General features: G+C 42.9%; 2 protein-coding genes across 2 annotated transcripts; one reads left to right on the forward strand and one right to left on the reverse strand.

Moving 5' to 3' along the window:
- The first annotated feature begins 1,702 nt into the window (after positions 1–1,702).
- Positions 1,703–17,502, forward strand: LOC139472444 (uncharacterized). The gene is made up of 7 exons (XM_071254922.1): positions 1,703–1,746; positions 2,489–2,617; positions 5,834–5,986; positions 8,261–8,281; positions 12,078–12,146; positions 13,628–13,707; positions 15,888–17,502. The coding sequence occupies exons 1-6, from the start codon at positions 1,738–1,740 to the stop codon at positions 13,667–13,669; spliced, it is 423 nt and encodes a 140-aa protein (XP_071111023.1). The 5' UTR covers positions 1,703–1,737; the 3' UTR covers positions 13,670–13,707; positions 15,888–17,502.
- On the reverse strand, positions 17,155–21,386 carry LOC139472553 (probable serine/threonine-protein kinase kinX). The gene is made up of 4 exons (XM_071255023.1): positions 21,334–21,386; positions 18,589–19,342; positions 18,188–18,547; positions 17,155–18,153 (listed from the first exon to the last, which is right to left on the reverse strand). The coding sequence occupies exons 1-4, from the start codon at positions 21,384–21,386 to the stop codon at positions 17,155–17,157; spliced, it is 2,166 nt and encodes a 721-aa protein (XP_071111124.1).
- Between the last annotated feature and the right edge of the window lie 850 nt (positions 21,387–22,236).

Raw genomic sequence — 22,236 nt, forward strand, 5'->3', positions numbered from 1 at the left:
CAAATTCAAAACAACGCATGAAGAAAGCGTTCGCGAACTGATACTGTCAACTGAGTAATGTCAGTTACTGTCAATCTGACTTATCACTGCCGGTGTCACATGAACATGTCGATACTGCATCTTGAAGTCTTGCATGCATTCATGGAATAATGGAATACATGCTGAACAATGTCTTCGCTAGTCTCAGAAAGCGAATTTGCCGTTATTTTGTTATCCATTTCAATCATATTGATATCCGATCTGTTACTTCCATACGTTATCTACAGGAAGACCTGACAACCCTTCCAAAGAAAATCGCATTAGGTGTACCCAATGTGAACTGTGACAGCGCAATCAAATGAATCAATGCATGTCAATCAGAAGTCATATTACTAAAAGTAAAACGACAGATTATTTCCTTGATTTGAAAATTATGATTACAACAGAAGGAAACATGCAGAGAACACACATTTTCCTTTGATGGTACTCCTTTCAGTGTGAAGACGACTATTGTTTGTTTTGTTTGTTGTTTAATGCCGCACTCAGCAATATTCCAGCTATATGACGGCGGTCTGTAAATAATCGAGTCTGGACCACACAATCCAGTGATTAATATCATGAGCATCGATCGCAATTGGGATCAATGACATGCATCAACCAAGTCAGCGAGCCTGACCACCGGATCCTGTAAGTCGCCTTTTACGACAAGCATTGTCGCCTTTTACGGCAAGCATGGGTTGCTGAAGACCTATTCTACCCCGGATCTTCACGGGGCGACAACTATTAGATGTCAGGGCGCTGAGAAACGACAGTGTGTAAAATCTCCACATCAATATAACGGTGCTGCTTTTATCGTGTTATGTTTATTCAGATCTGCCCATTTCATCTCATTTTGGAGCACCTTTAGAATAAAGCACAACTTCTCATTAGGACAATATCTGCCATTGGTCACATGTCATTATTAAGACAAGCAACCAGTTATTTTGAGAATCCATCGGATGCAAACTCTCGACCTTTGGATTGTTAACCGACAGCTAACCATAGACTTTGTTAAACTTAGTGAAAATTTACCTAGTCGTGCTGTCCTACCTTTAGAATACAGTACTAATACTTTTCAAACAAGTCATAATACCCTTTGACGTAATTTGTGATATTTTGTTGCCAGATACACCGGCAAAACAATGCACTGTGACATCAGGAGTCATCGCATGTACAAAAGCTCAGTGATCTGTCATCTCTTCACACAATGTCATTGAATAAGCTCTGCAATGTTGAGAGTTTTCAATATTTATTCACTAAATATATGCTGCAGCGCCTCATTTTATAGCAAGTGCCAGTTTATGAAAGCATTTTATTTTCAATATATTTTTTGGGTCAAATTGCTTGGCCTAGTAAGCTCAGCTAATAACGCCGCATATAAAAATGTTGCCAAGAGTCAAGTTCAGGCTAGTGGACTGAAAAGGTTTTTGGCACAGAATGAAACATCCTCAAATACCTACAAGTGTAACATGTACAGTGGATGTTTTGAAATTAAAAGTGATAACTTTTATGTTATTGCTAATCTTAACAAACTCATCACTTTTATGTGACAGGTGTCATCCAAGATACAAGCAGCTGCGGCGATGTTTCTCCAACACCAATAGTCTGTCACAGAACTAGCGATGGCTGGACGATACAGATAAGTTACAGCTCTAACACAACTGTTCCTGCGAGATGCCAGCACCGCACTGAGTCACATGTGTTGTATGCAGGATCAGCATGTCCAATGTGAGGGGTTATTTATAAGGGACCCATCATTTAATACATTCCTGCTATGTAACATCCGTGAATGTCCCAGATGTCTTATCAGACATCCTGGAGTTAAATAATGCAGTAAAGTCAGTAAATAAAACAAATATAACAAAAATAATGAAAAAAATAATTATGCTTCAGAATGTTAAAAAAAAGAATTTGTCTGCTTCACCAACCATGATAACATGATGATTTAGGCGGTCGGGTAGCCAAGTGGTTAAAGCGTTCGCTCGTCATGCCGAAGACCCAGGTTCGATTCCCAACATGGGTACAGTGTGTAAAGCCCATTGCAGGTGTCCTCCGCCGTGATATTGCTGGAATATTGCTAAAAGCGGCGTAAAACCATACTCACTCACTCACATGATTTAATTAGAAAATTTAATAATGGTTTACATATCGTGATATTTTTGTGGTGGACTCATTCTGACACAGATGTATGACAAGAAGTTGTATCTGAATTGTTGATCACCATTTCTTAAAAGTTGTTGGATGACAAAGTAGACCCAATTTATTTGTAACAACTTTATATACAATTATAGTGATGTTTCAGTGTAGTTTGTTATACCGTTGTCAAGCAGGACTGTCTTGCTTGACTGTCTACTTTGTCAGGTTATGTTTGGTCTTCAGTAATAACAATGAGATTGTAATATGTTTCTGCCTTGCTCCATGCACTATTGTAAGACGTGTAGTGCAGTGATGAAGTGATGGTTTGTTTCAGTCGGGCTCAAACCCTGCGACGGGTGGTGAGAGTGAGCTGGCCCTCCCTGTGGCGGCCATCGTGTGCCTGGCAGTCGGGGGTTATGTGATGCTGATCATCATCATCATCCTGGTCAGATACTTCCTTGTGGTGAGTCGAATTATGGACTGTGCTCCAAGATCTCCTTTCCAATCTCGGTCTAGATGTTTCCGTAAGTGACATGCGAGAAACAATGTTTACAGCAGTAGTCAAAAAATCTTTGACTGCAAGACTGATGTATTTTATAATTCTCAACGACTGATAGGAATGATAAGTATACACTTGAAAAATGTTGAGAAACATTTTTGTGCATCATGGAAACATATCCTTATCAAATGTGGAGTAGTGAACATCATCAAGTCTTAATAGCAGAGAAAGAAAGTGGTGTTTATTTGAAATGAAGGTGTCCTTGTCCAGGTAGTATGCCCTATCATGGATATACAGCCTTGTACAGTTTGGAGCCACAAACCCTGGTAATTTGTAATTATTACAAGTATCTTGAACATGTTGAAACAACATTTTATGTAGAATTATTTTTGAAAATGTTTACTGCTGGGTTTAAATGTACCTAATAGACCATACCAAGGAGACTTACTAAAAATATTTTGAATACCCAAAGAAAACTGCCAGCATGATTAATACCCAGTGTGAATGATGATGTGAGTCAATACTTGTGTTATATATCAGTGATGCTGCAGCTATGTTATATATCAGTGATCCTGTAGCTATGTTATATATCAGTGGTCCTGGAGCTGTGTTATATATCAGTGATGCTGCAGCTGTGTTATATATCAGTGATCCAGGAGCTATGTTATATATCAGTGATGCTGCAGCTGTGTTATATATCAGTGATCCAGGAGCTATGTTATATATCAGTGATCCTGGAGCTGTGGTATATATAAGTGATCCAGGAGCTGTGGTATATATCAGTGATCCAGGAGCTGTGGTATATACCAGTGATCCAGGAGCTATGTTATATTTCAGTGATCCTGTAGCTGTGTTATATATCAGTGATCCTGTACCTATGTTATATATCAGTGATTCTGGAGCTGTGCAATATATCAGTGATTCTGGAGCTATGTAATATATCAGTAATGCTGGAGCCGTATTATATATAAGTGATCCAGGAGCTGTCTTATATATAAGTGATCCAGGAGCTGTGGTATATTTCAGTGATCCAGGAGCTGTCTTATATATCAGTGATCCAGGAGCTGTCTTATATATCAGTGATCCAGGAGCTGTTGTATATATCAGTTATCCAGGAGCTGTGGTATATATCAGTGATCAAGGAGCTGTCTTATACATCAGTGATCCAGGAGCTGTGGTATCTATATCAGTGATCCAGGAGCTGTGGTATATATCAGTGATCCAGGAGCTGTCTTATATATAAGTGATCCAGGAGCTGGGGTATATGTCAGTGATCCAGGAGCTGTCTTATATATCAGTGATCCAGGAGCTGTGGTATATATCAGTTATCCAGGAGCTGGGGTATATATCAGTGATTCAGGAGCTGGGGTATATATCAGTGATCCAGGAGCTGTCTTATATATAAGTGATCCAGGAGCTGTCTTATATATCAGTGATCCAGGAGCTGTCTTATATATAAGTGATCCAGGAGCTGTGGTATATATCAATGATCAAGGAGCTGTCTTATACATCAGTGATCCAGGAGCTGTGGTATCTATATCAGTGATCCAGGAGCTGTGGTATATATCAGTGATCCAGGAACTGTCTTATATGTAAGTGATCCAGGAGCTGGGGTATATATCAGTGATCCAGGAGCTGTCTTATATATCAGTGATCCAGGAGCTGTGGTATATATCAGTTATCCAGGAGCTGTGGTATATATCAGTGATCCAGGAGCTGTGGTATATATCAGTGATTCAGGAGCTGTGGTATATATCAGTGATCCAGGAGCTGTCTTATACATCAGTGATCCAGGAGCTGTCTTTTATATATAAGTGATCCAGGAGCTGTCTTATATATCAGTGATCCAGGAGCTGTTGTATATATCAGTTATCCAGGAGCTGTGGTATATATCAGTGATCAAGGAGCTGTCTTATACATCAATGATCCAGGAGTTTGGTATCTATATCAGTGATCCAGGAGCTGTGGTATATATCAGTGATCCAGGAGCTGTCTTATATATAAGTGATCCAGGAGCTGGGGTATATGTCAGTGATCCAGGAGCTGTCTTATATATCTGTGATCCAGGAGCTGTGGTATATATCAGTTATCCAGGAGCTGGGGTATATATCAGTGATTCAGGAGCTGGGGTATATATCAGTGATCCAGGAGCTGTCTTATATATAAGTGATCCAGGAGCTGTCTTATATATCAGTGATCCAGGAGCTGTCTTATATATCAGTGTTCCAGGAGCTGTGGTATATATCAGTGATCAAGGAGCTGTCTTATACATCAGTGATCCAGGAGCTGTGGTATCTATATCAGTGATCCAGGAGCTGTGGTATATATCAGTGATCCAGGAGCTGTCTTATATATAAGTGATCCAGGAGCTGGGGTATATATCAGTGATCCAGGAGCTGTCTTATATATCAGTGATCCAGGAGCTGTGGTATATATCAGTTATCCAGGAGCTGTGGTATATATCAGTGATCCAGGAGCTGTGGTATATATCAGTGATTCAGGAGCTGTGGTATATATCAGTGATCCAGGAGCTGTCTTATATATCAGTGATCCAGGAGCTGTCTTTTATATATAAGTGATCCAGGAGCTGTCTTATATATCAGTGATCCAGGAGCTGTCTTATATATAAGTGATCCAGGAGCTGTGGTATATATCAGTGATCCAGGAGCTGTGGTATATATCAGAGACCCAGGAGCATGTTATATATCAGTGATCCTGGAGCTGTGGTATATATAAGTGATCCAGGAGCTGTGGTATATATCAGTGATCCAGGAGCTGTGGTGTATACCAGTGATCCTGGAGCTGTGGTATATATCAGTGATCCTAGAGCTGAGTATATATCAGAGACCCAGGAGCATGTTATATATCAGTGATCCTAGAGCTGTGGTATATATCAGTGATCCAGGAGCTGTCTTATATATCAGTGATCCAGGAGCTGTGGTATATACCAGTGATCCAGGAGCTGTGGTATATATCAGTGATCCAGGAGCTATGTTATGTATCAGTGATCCAGGAGCTGTTTTATGTATCAGTGATCCAGGAGCTATGTTATGTATCAGTGATCCTGGAGCTATGTTATGTATCAGTGATCCTGGAGCTGTGTTCTATATCGGTGATCCAGGAGCTGTTGTCTGTATCAGTGATCCATCTAGATAACATGCATGTATGTGGTTGTTTCAGTCTCGGGGTATATGTGAGTGTGGGTCATGGTGCGCCAAGTCTGACGAGGATGCACAAAGCTGTGCTTGTTGTGCCGAGTTGGCAGAATGTTGTAACTGCTGCAAGAGTCCCACTGTGACGTCATGTCTTGACTCCATCTGCCCCAACAGAAAGGTAAGTATTGTCATGAGGGGATTTCCAAACTGAAACATAAAGGTTAAGCCTTATAAAGTTCAAACACAGTTTTAGTTTTTTCAATACAGGCATACAGGTATTCCAGTGGGTGAAATGTGTGGTGGCAGCAATAAGTTTCATGCCCTACACTGTGCTAGTGCACTCACAAACTTCCAGCATTTTGTCACTGTCGAATGTCTTGAAATAGCCGGGCTCTGTTCTTGAATCCTGAAAAGTGTTGGAAGGTGTTAGTAACTCAGTATTTTCAAATAGGTATCCACTCCACACTGGGCATGTAGATAGACACAATGCAGGTCGAAGAAAGATCTTGATTCTAAGTCGCTCTTCGATACTGACATCCAGCCTTCTGGTACCTGTCCCATCTAGTCTGTCTTGCACACCCTGATACAAATATATGAAATACAGCCCATGCAAGTCTATAAAGTTTGGCAAGTCTAGATTACTGCAGTATCAGAGAGTTTCTTGGCTCCTTTTTATATTATTTTTTTAAGATAATTGAACAACTGTTTTTTTCTGTACGGTATGTTCATTTCAGAGACTAGATGTTAGTCTACTGTCCCATCCACAAACATCTCAAACAGACAACCGGAAGCATTAACTCTAAATTACACTCGCTCGCCACTGATAACTATTAAAATCTAGCCACAACAACATTTGACATTGTACAGGCTCCCACCATGCTGCCACTGATGATCACTACAAATACACTGACAACTGCCTCCACTGCCACAGTAGTGTGTTACGGTCAGATTACTTGTCAGGGATCGATTTCACTATATCCACACTGTACCAGTTCAGGTAAAACATTGCTATTGCAGGTAACTTTTATTGCAAGGTTGCGCCCATCTTCCTAGCCTAGTTTTACCCTTGCCACATCAAGGCCACTTTCCTTAGCTCGACCCTGGCGCCACCTCGTGTAGAGTTGTGCCCCTTGTAATGAAAACGCGATATCCAATTAGATTGCTGTTCTTATCTTGTATAGCTTCACAGAGATTGGGATTGCGAGCTACAGATAACGAAAACATTTGAGATTTCATCCCTGACATACAGACATAGGCAATCGTGTCAACGAAGACTGGCAGCGGTAATTCACTTTCATACGCAGGTGTACCAGTCATGGATGTTGATTTTGTGAAAAGTTCTCTGATTGGACTATCGGTGTGTGAGATAGTCCAATCATATTTAGCACAGGAAAGTGGGTCTTGATGTGGCAAGGGTGGAAACAAGACTTCGATAAAAAGGCTAGTGGACACTCTTGGCTCGGGAAGATGGGTTGCTCCCAGTGAAGGTAAAATGTCTCACCACAAGTGCCCGTCAGAAGTTATATTTGATAGAAGTTGAAAAGTGAATTCTTGTAGAACTGGCTGCAAATCTTTGGGGAAACAAAAAAAATACTAAGAAATTAGTGAAATACACAGGTGGTCTGAATGCACTGAACTTGCAGAACTAATTCTTCACAATTACCAATGGAACAGTCACTCATGCGGTTACAATCACATCAGTCAGACACTTTGAAACTTCTTTTTAAGGTTGTTTACTGGGTATCATTATGTGAGAAGCCATATACACATTTACTCCAAGTAAAATACTGGAACACATTCTCAAATTTATTTTCTTTTTGAATTTATTTAATATTCAAAATAACTGCAAATACAGCGTTTCAATTATCAAATAAACTGGTGCAGCCAATATTTTGGTGGTGCAACCTGATTAATATATTCGGTTGCACCTGGTGCAGATGGTGAAACAGAATGAAATCGTAACCTCCTTGTGCATGCTGACAGTCATTCCAGCAGTGTGTCATGTCCGCAGTCTATGAATCTATGGTCACTTGCGTTATTATAGACCAGCTCTGAGTGGGTGAATTTCAGTCTTTTATAAACGCAGGTTATACATTCCGTTAATACATACAGGTTATACATTCCGTTAATACATTCAGGTTATATATTCCGGTAATACATACAGGTTATACATACAGGTTATACATTCCTTTAATACATACAGGTAATACATAAAGGTTATACATTCCGTTAATACATACAGGTTATACATTCCTTTAATACATACAGGTTATAAAACAACAAACCAAAACCAAAAAGTAATACATACAGGTTATACATACAGGTAATATTCATACAGGTACTACAGTTTTGAAAAGGACACTAATTCCCGATTTGCCTGTCAAGGGCACTTGGTGTTGAATGGTAGATTTATCCATGTTGTACATGCTGCTAATCGCCCCCTCTGTTGCAGGACGCCCAGGCTTGCTGTCAGGTATAACACACAGGGCACATGTCGCGTGGTGTGCATGTTGTATATGTTGTGTTCATTCGGCTCTTCTGGGAAGGCCACACTTTCAGGTGTTGTGATTCTGAAAAAAACTGCGGTAGTTGGAAAAATTGTTGATAGAACTTAAGCAATGTATGAAACGAATCATTACATGGAGCTGATTGTGAGGTGAACTTTCAGGTAAAAGTACAAGTGTAAATTACATAGAAAATTGTTGAAACAGTTCTAAAGCTTACATCCAGATTCTAGGTGAAAAACCTTCAATGACATACAACTCGTATACAGAATCAGAGAGGGGATGTATTTGCATGAATTTTTCAATGAAACTGCACATATGCTTATTGGTCATTAACTAAACTGGTGGCATTTGCTATTTTGAAATTTGTCAAAATTGTATTTTTTATGTTTCCATGGAAACAATTTTGACTTTGTCTCGAAAGAAGGTAGGGTTCATTTCTGAGCCATAAGATGAAAACCTTTTAACATTTTTCTATGAAACTGCACATATTCAAATTTGTCATTACTTTAACTGCTGCCATTTGCTATTTTGAAATTTGTCAGAATTATGGGTCTTTTTTAACACAGTGTCTGACCTTCCAACTATTCAAGTTTTACTCTGAATCACAACATCTCCTCACTGTGGAACAATGTGGTGTACAATTTTGTACTGCGATACCAAACAGCGTTTGTTGGTCATCATGTGCTGTCATGATGAACTGATCCTTACATGGGAGCTCACTTTGGATAAATCTGATTGTTCAGAAGCAGTAGTGCTCACTTTGGATAAATCTAATTGTTCAGAAGCAGTAGTGCTCACTTTGGATAGATCTGATTGTTCAGAAGCAGTAGAGCTCACTTTGGATAAATCTGATTCTTCAGAAGCAGTAGAGCTCACCTTCGATAATCTGATTCTTCAGAAGCAGTAGAGCTCACTTGGATATATCCGATTGTTCCGAAGCAGTACAGTACGAACACACCTCTAGTTGTCATAGTTGTAGAAGTTGAGAAGGAGGTTGATGGTTGCAATAATGCAGTCAGGTTGTCAAGTAGCATGTAATAGTGAACTTTATAATGGATACCCACAAACGCACCATGTACACATGACACGAATGCACCATGTACACATGACACGAATGCACCATGTACACATGACACGAATGCACCATGTACACATGACACGAATGCACCATGTACACATGACACGAATGCACCATGTACACATGACACAAACGCACCATGTACACATGACACGAATGCACTGTGTACACATGCACATAGGAAGAAGAGATTTTGTTTGAAAGCACAAGTTACAAAAACATGATTTTTTTCAGTTTTGTGTTCTGTTCACTGTTCTATTACCACTGTTGATATCTCCTAATTTGTATGTTATTACATGCAAACCTATTGGCTAATGTATAGTAACCATGGTAACACTTTCATCACGTCCCATTCCATGGTCCAGTGCTCCTTGCATCCACTATGATCATGCCTCCACAGTGACAACTATAATGTGACAAGAGTGAGGGGTATTGATATATTTGACACATATACAATAATTATTTGATATATGGGAATGTTTCGCAGACGATGGGGTGTATTGAGCTGTTTTCTCAGCTGGGCTTCTATATGTGTGTTACAGAGGATGGGGTGTATTGAGCTGTGTCTCACCTCCTATATGTGTGTTACAGAGGATGGGGTGTATTGAGCTGTGTCTCACCTCCTTCTATATGTGTGTTACAGAGGATGGGGTGTATTGAGCTGTGTCTCACCTCCTATATGTGTGTTACAGAGGATGGGGTGTATTGAGCTGTGTCTCACCTCCTTCTATATGTGTGTTACAGAGGATGGGGTGTATTGAGCTGTGTCTCACCTCCTATATGCGTGTTACAGAGGATGGGGTGTATTGAGCTGTGTCTCACCTTCTATATGTGTGTTACAGAGGATGGGGTGTATTGAGCTGTGTCTCACCTCCTATATGTGTGTTACAGAGGATGGGGTGTATTGAGCTGTGTCTCACCTCCTATATGTGTGTTACAGAGGATGGGGTGTATTGAGCTGTGTCTCACCTCCTTCTATATGTGTGTTACAGAGGATGGGGTGTATTGAGCTGTGTCTCACCTCCTATATGCGTGTTACAGAGGATGGGGTGTATTGAGCTGTGTCTCACCTTCTATATGTGTGTTACAGAGGATGGGGTGTATTGAGCTGTGTCTCACCTCCTATATGTGTGTTACAGAGGATGGGGTGTATTGAGCTGTGTCTCACCTCCTTCTAGATGTGTGTTACGGAGGATGGGGTGTATTGAGCTCGAGCTGTGTCTCACCTCCTATATGTGTGTTACAGAGGATGGGGTGTATTAAGCTGTGTCCCACCCCCTTCTATATGTGTGTTACAGAGGATGGGGTGTATTGAGCTGTGTCTCACCTCCTATATGTGTGTTACAGAGGATGGGGTGTATTAAGCTGTGTCCCACCCCCTTCTATATGTGTGTTACAGAGGATGGGGTGTATTGAGCTGTGTCTCACCTCCTATATGTGTGTTACAGAGGATGGGGTGTATTAAGCTGTGTCTCACCTCCTTCTATATGTGTGTTACAGAGGATGGGGTGTATTGAGCTGTGTCTCACCTCCTTCTATATGTGTGTTACAGAGGATGGGGTGTATTGAGCTGTGTCTCACCTCCTATATGTGTGTTACAGAGGATGGGGTGTATTGAGCTGTGTCTCACCTCCTTCTAGATGTGTGTTACGGAGGATGGGGTGTATTGAGCTCGAGCTGTGTCTCACCTCCTATATGTGTGTTACAGAGGATGGGGTGTATTAAGCTGTGTCCCACCCCCTTCTATATGTGTGTTACAGAGGATGGGGTGTATTAAGCTGTGTCTCACCTCCTTCTATATGTGTGTTACAGAGGATGGGGTGTATTGAGCTGTGTCTCACCTCCTTCTATATGTGTGTTACAGAGGATGGGGTGTATTGAGCTGTGTCTCACCTCCTTCTATATGTGTGTTACAGAGGATGGGGTGTATTGAGCTGTGTCTCACCTCCTTCTATATGTGTGTCACAGAGGATGGGGTGTATTGAGCTGTGTCTCACCTCCTTCTATGTGTGTGTTACAGAGGATGGGGTGTATTGAGCTGTGTCTCACCTCCTATATGTGTGTTACAGAGGATGGGGTGTATTGAGCTGTGTCTCACCTCCTTCTATATGTGTGTCACAGAGGATGGGGTGTATTGAGCTGTGTCTCACCTCCTTCTATGTGTGTGTTACAGAGGATGGGGTGTATTGAGCTGTGTCTCACCTCCTTCTATGTGTGTGTTACAGAGGATGGGGTGTATTGAGCTGTGTCTCACCTCCTTCTATATGTGTGTTACAGAGGATGGGGTGTATTGAGCTGTGTCTCACCTTCTATATGTGTGTTACAGAGGATGGGGTGTATTGAGCTGTGTCTCACCTCCTTCTATTTGTGTGTCACAGAGGATGGGGTGTATTGAGCTGTGTCTCACCTCCTTCTATATGTGTGTCACAGAGGATGGGGTGTATTGAGCTGTGTCTCACCTTCTATATGTGTGTTACAGAGGATGGGGTGTATTGAGCTGTGTCTCACCTCCTTCTATTTGTGTGTTACAGAGGATGGGGTGTATTGAGCTGTGTCTCACCTCCTTCTATTTGTGTGTTACAGAGGATGGGGTGTATTGAGCTGTGTCTCACCTTCTATATGTGTGTTACAGAGGATGGGGTGTATTGAGCTGTGTCTCAACTCCTTTTATATGTGTGTTACAGAGGATGGGGTGTATTGAGCTTCTACTCTGCCAGTGCTGTGGATCCCAAGGTGCTGAGGGCTTGTGTGCAGTAAGTATGGACAACACTAAGGATTGAGTACACGGGATCAGAATAGGACCATATGACTCAAACATGTATTACAAGACTGATGATAATTTTTGTTGTATGATAACACAATGAAGTGTTTGTAATGTATTGTGTTGAGAGTGTCATCCTGGGAGAGGGGTCAATGTCCTTGTGATGGGCACTGTGTTTCTGTCACAGAGCAGGCACCTGTCAGCGCTGTAGAGAAAAGTCAGCAGCTGGAATACATCACATATTTCACAAAAAAAAGGAATAAAATACTTGCTACGAAGCAGTTTAGAATGTGATAAAAAGCTGTGAATTTATTACATATTCCAGCTGAGAAAATATTTGTCTGCAGCGCTGTGTTTATGATGATGAATTGTGGTTACACAAGACATGCTGCATTGTGTCAATAAGATCAGATCTTGTATTCCTGTATGGTACCTTTATTTATGAAGATCCGACAGCATCGGACGTCATTCCATGTGATGTTTCAAATCAGCGTTAGGCTTCTAAACTCTCAAAAGTGAGCAGAGCATTCAGACCAGCATATCTGAATTCTTTTTTTCGAAAAAGAACTTCAAAGGTCAGTTCTGAATGTAAATAATAAAGTCCGCAACAATTATGATGTTGAGGATATTTATACACCCTATCGTTTTGAGCACCATGGCATCTACATGCAATAGGGATCTTTATGTTTTGTGTTTTTCTTTTGTGAATATTGAAGTTTCCAAGTAAGGCATGAAGCCATTTTAAAATGTTGTTATCTGTTTGACTCAAGAACCCATCCATCCTTCATTTATATTGGGTGTCAAAGATCCCCACACAAGCTCATCCTTCTATAGTGGGGTTGTTGGATCTTCACTGAGAGAGGTATCATATTGTTAAAGATCTGAATCTTATGTGATAAGATGAATGTATTGATGTGCTCCTAGTTGTTGGGATGCTAACCCAGGGAATGCCTCACTTCCTCTTACACTGCATCATCACCGGTGAAGGTACCCACTCACAGCACACATTAACCATAGCAGGATTTTCCAAATTTGACTAATGTCTTCAAAGTCATATTTCATCTAAAACCCAACAGAATGTATATGTTGTGCTGTGAATTTACTTGTTTGTTGTCCCTTGTACTCTCTGTTTGAGATGTTTCATATCAAGAATACTTGCAAGAGGAAGGTATCGTCCACATGTTGTGTCGATGTTATTTTGGGAATGTATTTTTGTAATGTTTTAGGCACAGGTTTCCATCATTTGGATAGTTTATTCAATAATCTTTGAATGACCAAAAAACTGTTTAGTTTCACTTTTGGAAGAGTAAATTGGTAATAAACTAAAGAACCATTTTGAAATGTCGTGATATTGTGGAGATATGTTGTCGTTAGGCTAGTCAGCCAAACCTGTGGCAGCACTAGTTAAGTGTTTGTCCCTGTATGGAGTTTAGAGATAGCTTGGCTGTCACATAGTCCTGTTCTTGTTGTCAGAGCTGCTATGAGTACGGCAACCAAACACAACGTGGGCCATGAGTGATCTCCCCTGAATATTGTCCACACGTTCCCTTGCAGTAAGTATAACACCCAGTCCCGTGGTGTCACTCCTTTTGTACAAGACACCTGGTGTCTCTCTACTCGTGTGCCCATCAGGATTGCAGGTTCGTAAGCGGCGACTTGATTGATCTGGTTGACAGGTTTGGTGACTGGGTAGATTGTGTGTCATGTATCATTGCCCAGATATCACTAGATTGTCTGGCCCAGACTCAATTAATAAAGGCTTCCAACATGTAGCTGGAAGATTGCTGAGTGAGACAGATTTTAATTTAAGGTTATCTATGGTTATCTCCTATGTCAAACTGTCTGCTGTTCTTTTGACTTTCTTTTCCATCACTTCTCTCCCTTGTAGGTACTCTTCAGTAAATGAGTCTGGGGTATTCAAATACCAAATTATTTTGGAGCTGTAAATACAATTTTCTGAAAATTTATCAATCGTCATGTGTAAAATATGCATGTCATGAATAATACAATATTAATCATAATCCGGTTCTTGCATCTTTGATTTATTAAAATTATTTCTTACTTTCTTACTTCTTCACTTTCATTGATCACTGATTCCGGGTCGCAGTAGGTGCCCAGCAACCTGTGCTTGTAAGAGGGAGAAATGGATTGGGTGGTCACTCTCTCAGACTTGGTTGACTGACAGGTTGATAGTATGTCATTGTATCCAGAGGGCATGGGACATTGCCATATCAACCATTTGTTTCTCTGGCCCAGACTCAATTATTTACAGGCCACATGACATGGCTGGAATAGTGCTGACTGGTGTTTGATAACCATTGCCTCACAGACATGAGTCCAGCACTTGGGCTGCAGAGGGCATGGCAGAGGGTGTGGTTGAGGGCATGGCATTTGGCATGGCAGAGGGCGTGGCAGAGGGTGTGGTGGAAGGCGTGGCAAAGGGCATGGCAGAGGGTGTGGTGGAGGGCATGGCAAAGGGCGTGGCAGTTGGCATGGCAGAGGGTGTGGTTGAGGGCATGGCAGTTGGCATGGCAGAGGGCGTGGTAAAGGGCGTGGCAGAGGGTGTGGTGGAGGGCGTGGCAAAGGGTGTGGCAGTTGGCATGGCAGAGGGTGTGGTGGAGGGCGGGGCAGAGGGTGTGGCATGATAGTGTGTTTCCTTCAATGTCTTTATGTAATGTTGCACGAGCAGCACCAGCACTGGCTGCAGTGGGTATACAGCTTGCTGTTGTCTGTCAGCATCAACACTGTGGAAGAATAAACACCACTCTCTGTCCTACATGAAGACAGGGAAGACTTGTGGATTTACAATATCTGGTTTGTTCCTTTAGTGCAACATTGGAGTACAGATTCCAGCAAGCACTTGACACTGTTATCTGTCAAGATAGACACAATTTTTATGGATAACAACTTCTTTAATACTGTAAAGTATTAAATAAAGAAGTATTAAATAAAAAAGTTGTTATCCATAAAAATTGCGTCTATCTTGTCATCCGTCAACTTCTAAGTATGCCTATCAAACAATTTACTGTTATCTGTCCTCAAATGTTCCACTGAAATAACAAAAGAGAACATGAAAGTCTGTGTTTATCCGGTTTCCTGACGGACCAAAGTCTGGCACCCTTGACCCAAAACATTTTTTCTTGTTTTTCACCAGTTGCACCATGGTTGTTATCGCCAACCCGCTATTGTCCATTTCTTCTGCCACTTCCATATTTGTGTTGTGATTTACTGTAGATAAGCCAGATATTATCTTCATTTGAAAACAGACATATTCAGACATACTGCATACAACTGTTATCAAAGAAGATGAAAAGTTAAACAAGAAAAATCATGATTTGGGATGAGTTGAAATAGAAAACTCATTATATTTTTTTAGCCTGAGTTGGTCCTGTCTTCATTTTTACAGTTTGTTAGTATCACTTGTTCTCTGTCATAAATTCTAATAAACTAATGTGGCAGTCGGGTGGCCTGGTGGTTAAAGCCTTCGCCGCAAGTCCAGATTTGATTCCCCACATTGGTATAATGTGGTGTCCCTGCCGTCATCAGTCGCAGACGTAACATGTACATACTGCTGGAATATTAAATTCTAAAAGCAGTGTAAAACCATGCTCAGTCAGTCAGTAATAAAGTAATGTGTTTTACAAATTACCTTTATTTCTTTGTTCCTAGATTGTACTCCATGTCTGCTTTACCTCATATTTGACCTACCTTCTCCTGCTGCTCTTGGTTCCAGTGTGGCAGATGTCGTGCATGTTTATTGTGCAGCTGCGTGCCAGACTGTCCCCCGTGTCCACATCGTGCATCCCATCGAACCATCACCTGCTTCTGCCTCACCATCCACGTCAGTATGTCACATGACCCCAGCTCTGCCAAGTCCAACCTGAGCCAGTCCTGTTCTTCAGGTGCCACCAGCACCAACCATCCTGAACACATCAATTCAAGAAACAACAACATCCCATCTTTTACTGATCTCAACCGAAGTGCAGTGCCACAGACAAACGGGTCAATGGGACGCCAGTCTGTGTCCCAGCACTTGCAAAGTCAACTCTCTGCTCAATCTCACACACAGGTTGTGTCTTTGTTTCAATCAGAATGTTCAGCCATCCCACAAGATCTCCCTACAGTGGCCTTTCCAGATGATCTCCATGACAACTATATGAACTCTTCTCCAAGAGATCTTCACGGCACAACCAAAGCTCAAGGCCGCTTCCAACCGGAGCTCCACGACGCCAACACCACAAGATCTCTTCAAAGTGCCCAACATTCCCGACTTCCACATTCCACAGTCTCCTCCCCACATCTGCCTTCAACAGAGTCCTCCACTCAGACACCCCGCCAGTTCCCTGTCCGACAAATCACACTCGGGTCCATCCCCAAACGAAAGTTAAAAAACGCTCGAGACAGATTCACACCACGTGTGGTCAGGGTCGCTCGCCCTCTCAGGAAATCAGTTGTCGATTCCAGAATTGTCAGGAGTGCTTTTTCTTCCAGAAAGGTTTTAGATTATAATAATAGAACCAGAGAGTGGGCTGATCAGATCAGTCAGTCCAAACCATGTAGAGGGCAAATAGTGGACCTTCAATGCCAAACCTCACTCTCCAAGGAGAGGGCAAATAGTGGACCTTCAATGCCAAACCTCACTCTCCAAGGAGAGGGCAAATAGTGGACCTTCCACACAAAACTTCACTCTACAGGGAGAGGGCAAAAAGTGGACCTTCAAGGCCAAACCTCATTCTCCAAGGAGAGGGCAAATAGTGGACCTTCAATGCCGAACCTCACTCTCCAAGGAGAGGGCAAATAGTGGACCTTCCACACAAAACCTCACTCTCCAGGGAGAGGGCAAAAAGTGGACCTTCAAGGCCAAACCTCACTCTCCAGAAACCATTCCACATGTAGATTCTAATTCAGATTCTAAGGCTTTCATGTTTTCTCAACTCACTGTTAACTTGTTGTATAAGACAAAACGATTATGATTATTGCGTACAACGAATATGGATGTTTTATTCACACAGCCAGCTTGACATCATGGGCTTGTGTACCCTACACTCCACCACTCTACGCTCCATCACACTACACTCTTCCCCACTACACTCCTCCACATTACGCACCTCCACACTACGCACCTCCACACTACATTCCTCCACACTACACTCTTCCCCACTACACTCCTCCACACTACGCACCTCCACACTACGCACCTCCACACTACACTCCTCCACACTACACTCCTCCACACTACGCACCTCCACACTACGCACCTCCACACAACGCACCTCCACACTACGCTCCTCCATACTACGCACCTCCACACTACGCTCCTTCACCCTACGCTCCTCCATTCTACGCTCCTCCACACTACGCTCCTCCACACTACGCACCTCCACACAACGCACCTCCACACTACGCTCCTCCACACTACGCTCCTCCACACAACGCTCCTCCACACTACGCTCCTCCATTCTACGCTCCTCCACACTACGCACCTCCACACAACGCACCTCCACACAACGCACCTCCACACTACGCTCCTCCACACTACGCTCCTCCACACTACACTCCTCCACACTACGCTCCTCCACACTACACTCCTCCACACTACACTCCTCCACACTACCCTCCTCCACACTACGCTCCTCGTCACTACCCTCCTCCGCACTACGCTCCTCCACACTACACTCCTCCACACTACGCTCCTCCACACTACGCTCCTCCACACTACACTCCTCCACACTCCTCTCCTCCACACTACGCTCCTCCACACTACACTCCTCCACACTACACTCCTCCACACTACACTCCTCCACACTACGCTCCTCCATTCTACACTCCTCCACACTACACTCCTCCACACTACACTCCTCCACACTACACTCCTCCACACTACCCTCCTCCACACTACGCTCCTCGTCACTACCCTCCTCCACACTACGCTCCTCCACACTACACTCCTCCACACTACGCTCCTCCACACTACATTCTCCACACTCCTCTCCTCCACACTACACTCCTCCACACTACGCTCCTCCACACTACATTCTCCACACTCCTCTCCTCCACACTACGCTCCTCCACATTCCTCTCTTCCACACTACACTCCTCCACACTACACTCCTCCACACTACACTCGTCCACACTAAGCTTCTCCACACTACCCTCCTCAACACTACGCTCCTCCACACTACACTCCTCCACACTACACTCCTCCACACTACACTCCTCCACACTACACTCCTCCACACTACATTCCTCCACACTCCTCTCCTCCACACTACACTCCTCCACATTCCTCTCTTCCACACTACACTCCTCCACACTACACTCCTCCACACTACACTCGTCCACACTAAGCTTCTCCACACTACCCTCCTCAACACTACGCTCCTCCACACTACACTCCTCCACACTACACTCCTCCACACTACACTCCTCCACACCACACTACACTCCTCCACACTACACTCCTCCACACTACGCTCCTCCACACTACACTCCTCCACACTACACTCCTCCACACTACACTCCTCCATACTCCTCTCCTCCACACTACGCTCCTCCACACTACATTCCTCCACACTACACTCCTCCACACTACACTCCTCCACCCTCCTCTCCTCCACACTACGCTCCTCCACACTACGCTCCTCCACACTACGCTCCTCCACACTACACTCCTCCACTCTAAGCACCTCCACACTACCCTCCTCCACACTACGCTCCTCCACACTACCCTCCTCCACTCTACGCTCCTCCACACTACGCTCCTCCACACTACATTCCTCCACACTACACTCCTCCACACTCCTCTCCTCCACTCTAAGCACCTCCACACTACGCTCCTCCACACTACCCTCCTCCACTCTACGCTCCTCCACACTACACTCCTCCACACTCCTCTCCTCCACTCTAAGCACCTCCACACTACGCTCCTCCACACTACACTCCTCCACTCTACGCTCCTCCACACTACCCTCCTCCACACTACACTCCTCCACACTCCTCTCCTCCACTCCAAGCACCTCCACACTACCCTCCTCCACACTCCTCTCCTCCACACTACCCTCCTCCACACTACACTCCTCCACACTCCTCTCCTCCACTCCAAGCACCTCCACACTACCCTCCTCCACACTACGCTCCTCCACACTACACTCCTCCACACTCCTCTCCTCCGCTCTAAGCACCTCCACACTACACTCAACCAGACTTGATTATTTACAGACCGCTGTGATACCGCTGAAATATTGCTGAGTGCTGCGTTAAACAACAAGCAAACAAACAAACCACACACCACAGTGGGGATTGGTCTAGGTTGACTGAGTTGTGGAAAGTTTTGGCGTGGAGTACAGTCGTGTTGTGTACAGAAGCCCGTTCTGAGCATGCCAACTTTAATGTGCCAATTGATATTTTGATCTACTGTATTCACCATATTAAGCACCCTGTTCCAATGAGTGCCCCCTGTTCAACGTTCAGAGCAATCTGTAAGTTATCCTAAGTAAGTGTCCAATACACAAACTGAACATTTACATGAAAGTCTGTAATTTCTTCTTGTTGTTTTTTTTACAGAAAACACCAGGAATTTAAGGGGTCTATTTTTGTAAAAGTGTTTCATTCATCTTAGAAATAGGTTTGTTCACTACTGATCAATATCTGAAAACAAATCTAACTTGTGTATGTTTTTGATAAGCGAGCCTGCCCCCTTGTCAAGTATCTAAGCACCCATGGTGCTTATCATGTCAATTATGGTATGTTTGTCATTTTGTGTCAGTCATGTCATTCACTGACTGTCGACTCATGGAATATTTGACACAAACAGTTAAACTCCTTATTGTTGTGAGGAACGTGTATATGTTAATGATATGGTACTTCACTCTTGGACTACACTTGTTTATATCTCTAATGGCTTGAAGTTGTTTTATTGTTGTCACTCTATTGACCACTGGTATGCCAGGCTCAGTTATCTACCAGCCACCATGAAGTAGCTGGAATATTGCTGACTTACCAAATATAAGCGTAGATAAGCCAATCTCATAGTTAAGCCGAGGTATAAACTTAGTCCATGAAACATGTATGAACATGATATGACCTGTAGATAAGCCGGACCAGGAAGTAAAAGACAACGACACATCGCCAAGTCAGACTGCAAGACTACATAAACCAAGTGGGACTGCAAGACCGCGTAAACCAAGTGGGACTGAAGACTACGTAAACCAAGTCAGACTGCAAGACTGCGTAAACCAAGTGGGACTGCAAGACTACGTAAACCAAGTGGCACTGCAAGACTACGTAAACCAAGTGGGACTGAAGACTACGTAAACCAAGTCCGACTGCAAGACTACGTAAACCAAGTCCGACTGCAAGACAACGTAAACCAAGTCAGAATGCAAGACAACGTAAACCAAGTCAGACTGCAAGACTACGTAAACCAAGTCAGACTGCATGACTGCGTAAACCAAGTGGTACTGAAAACTATGTAAACCAAGTCGGACTGCAAGACTACGTAAACCAAGTGGGACTGAAGACTACGTAAACCAAGTGGGACTGAAGACTACGTAAACCAAGTGGGACTCACTCGTGTACAGTGTGCAGGAATTGTACAGGGAACAAGGTTCATGTACATGTGTGAGCAGCTCCAGTGATGGAAGAACACTTTATGTCCTCTAGGTGTCCTGTCAGCTGGAACCGGGGGTTGACTGAACCCAAGCAATCAAGTAATGCCTGCCACATTTATGATCTCGGTTTTGAAACCAATGTTATTATTTGGTTCTTACTTCGTTTATTGATCAAGCCAACATATCACAAATGTGAAACACAGGACTCTATAGTTATTACAGGGATATTGGTGAATTCAGAAAAACAAAGCTTCAGCATCTAATATGAACTAATGGGGCTCTTCTATTTGTGTGAAGTGAGGTGCTTGTGCTCAACCAATAGTTTCAGCAGTCGAGAGTTTGACGTTATATTTTCTCATGTTAGCCCATGCCAGGTTTGGACAACTCAACATTGAATATTTCTATTTTAATATTCTTGTTAAAACAGTATGTCACAAATATTTGTTGTTTTAAATGATTTTGTGTGTTCAGGAGAAACCATCAATGCTCATGATGTAATGTGCCAAGCTTGCCACATGCAAGGGAAAGAGATTGTCAGTCATGTATGTGCAGGTTAACATATCGACCCACTAGGGTATCAGCCCCAGCCAGTAGGCCCAGGAACACTGGGAACACTTCTTCATCAAGCTAGTTGGGACGGTGTAGTTGAAGAGGCTAAGCCAGTGCTCCCCATCATATTGTTAATTGGACCAATCAGCCTGTATAAGGGTGGTATGAGGTATGTTTTGTAAGAATATTATGTTGTACTTACGGAGGACCAATCAGCCTGTATAAGGGTGGTATGAGGTATGTTTTGTAAGAATATTATGTTGTACTTACAGGGGACCAATCAGCCTAAGTAAGGGTGGTATGAGGTATGTTTTGTAAGAATATTATGTTGTACTTACAGGGGACCAATCAGCCTAAGTAAGGGTGGTATGAGGTATGTTTTGTAAGAATATTATGTTGTACTTACAGGGGACCAATCAGCCTGTATAAGGGTGGTATGAGGTATGTTTTGTAAGAATATTATGTTGTACTTACAGGGTACCAATCAGCCTAAGTAAGGGTGGTATGAGGTATGTTTTGTAAGAATATTATGTTGTACTTACGGAGGACCAATCAGCCTGTATAAGGGTGGTATGAGGTATGTTTTGAAAGAAGATTATGTTGTAATTCCGGGGGACAAATCAGCCTGTATAAGGGTGGTATGAGGTATGTTTTGTAAGAAGATTATGTTGTACTTACGGGGGACCAATCAGCCTAATTAAGGGTGGTATGAGTATGTTTTGTAAGAATATTATGTTGTACTTAGAGGGGACCAATCAGCCTGTATAAGGGCGGTATGAGGTATGTTTTGTAAGAATATTATGTTGTACTTACGGAAGACCAATCAGCCTAAGTAAGGGTGGTATGAGTATGTTTTGTAAGAATATTATGTTGTACTTAGAGGGGACCAATCAGCCTGAATAAGGGTGGTATGAGGTATGTTTT

Source organism: Haliotis cracherodii, unplaced genomic scaffold, assembly GCF_022045235.1.
Source record: "Haliotis cracherodii isolate W230 unplaced genomic scaffold, xgHalCrac1.p SCAF_24, whole genome shotgun sequence".
Taxonomy (NCBI): domain Eukaryota; kingdom Metazoa; phylum Mollusca; class Gastropoda; order Lepetellida; family Haliotidae; genus Haliotis; species Haliotis cracherodii.

What these genes read in the sequence shown, in the direction of transcription:
- LOC139472444 (XM_071254922.1), top strand. An exon ending in TGGTCAGATACTTCCTTGTG is followed by an intron (nt 2,618 to 5,833) that starts GTGAGTCGAATT and finishes TGGTTGTTTCAG; the next exon opens with TCTCGGGGTATATGTGAGTG. An exon ending in ACGCCCAGGCTTGCTGTCAG is followed by an intron (nt 8,282 to 12,077) that starts GTATAACACACA and finishes TGTGTGTTACAG; the next exon opens with AGGATGGGGTGTATTGAGCT.
- LOC139472553 (XM_071255023.1), bottom strand. Translation starts at nt 21,386, where the DNA reads ATGAAGAAGTGTTCCCAGTGTTCCTGGGCCTACTGGCTGGGGCTGATA. An exon ending in TGGCTGGGGCTGATACCCTA is followed by an intron (nt 19,343 to 21,333) that starts GTGGGTCGATAT and finishes GGTTGAGTGTAG; the next exon opens with TGTGGAGGTGCTTAGAGCGG. An exon ending in AGGAGAGGAGTGTGGAGAAT is followed by an intron (nt 18,154 to 18,187) that starts GTAGTGTGGAGG and finishes GGAGGAGTGTAG; the next exon opens with TGTGGAGGAGAGGAGTGTGG.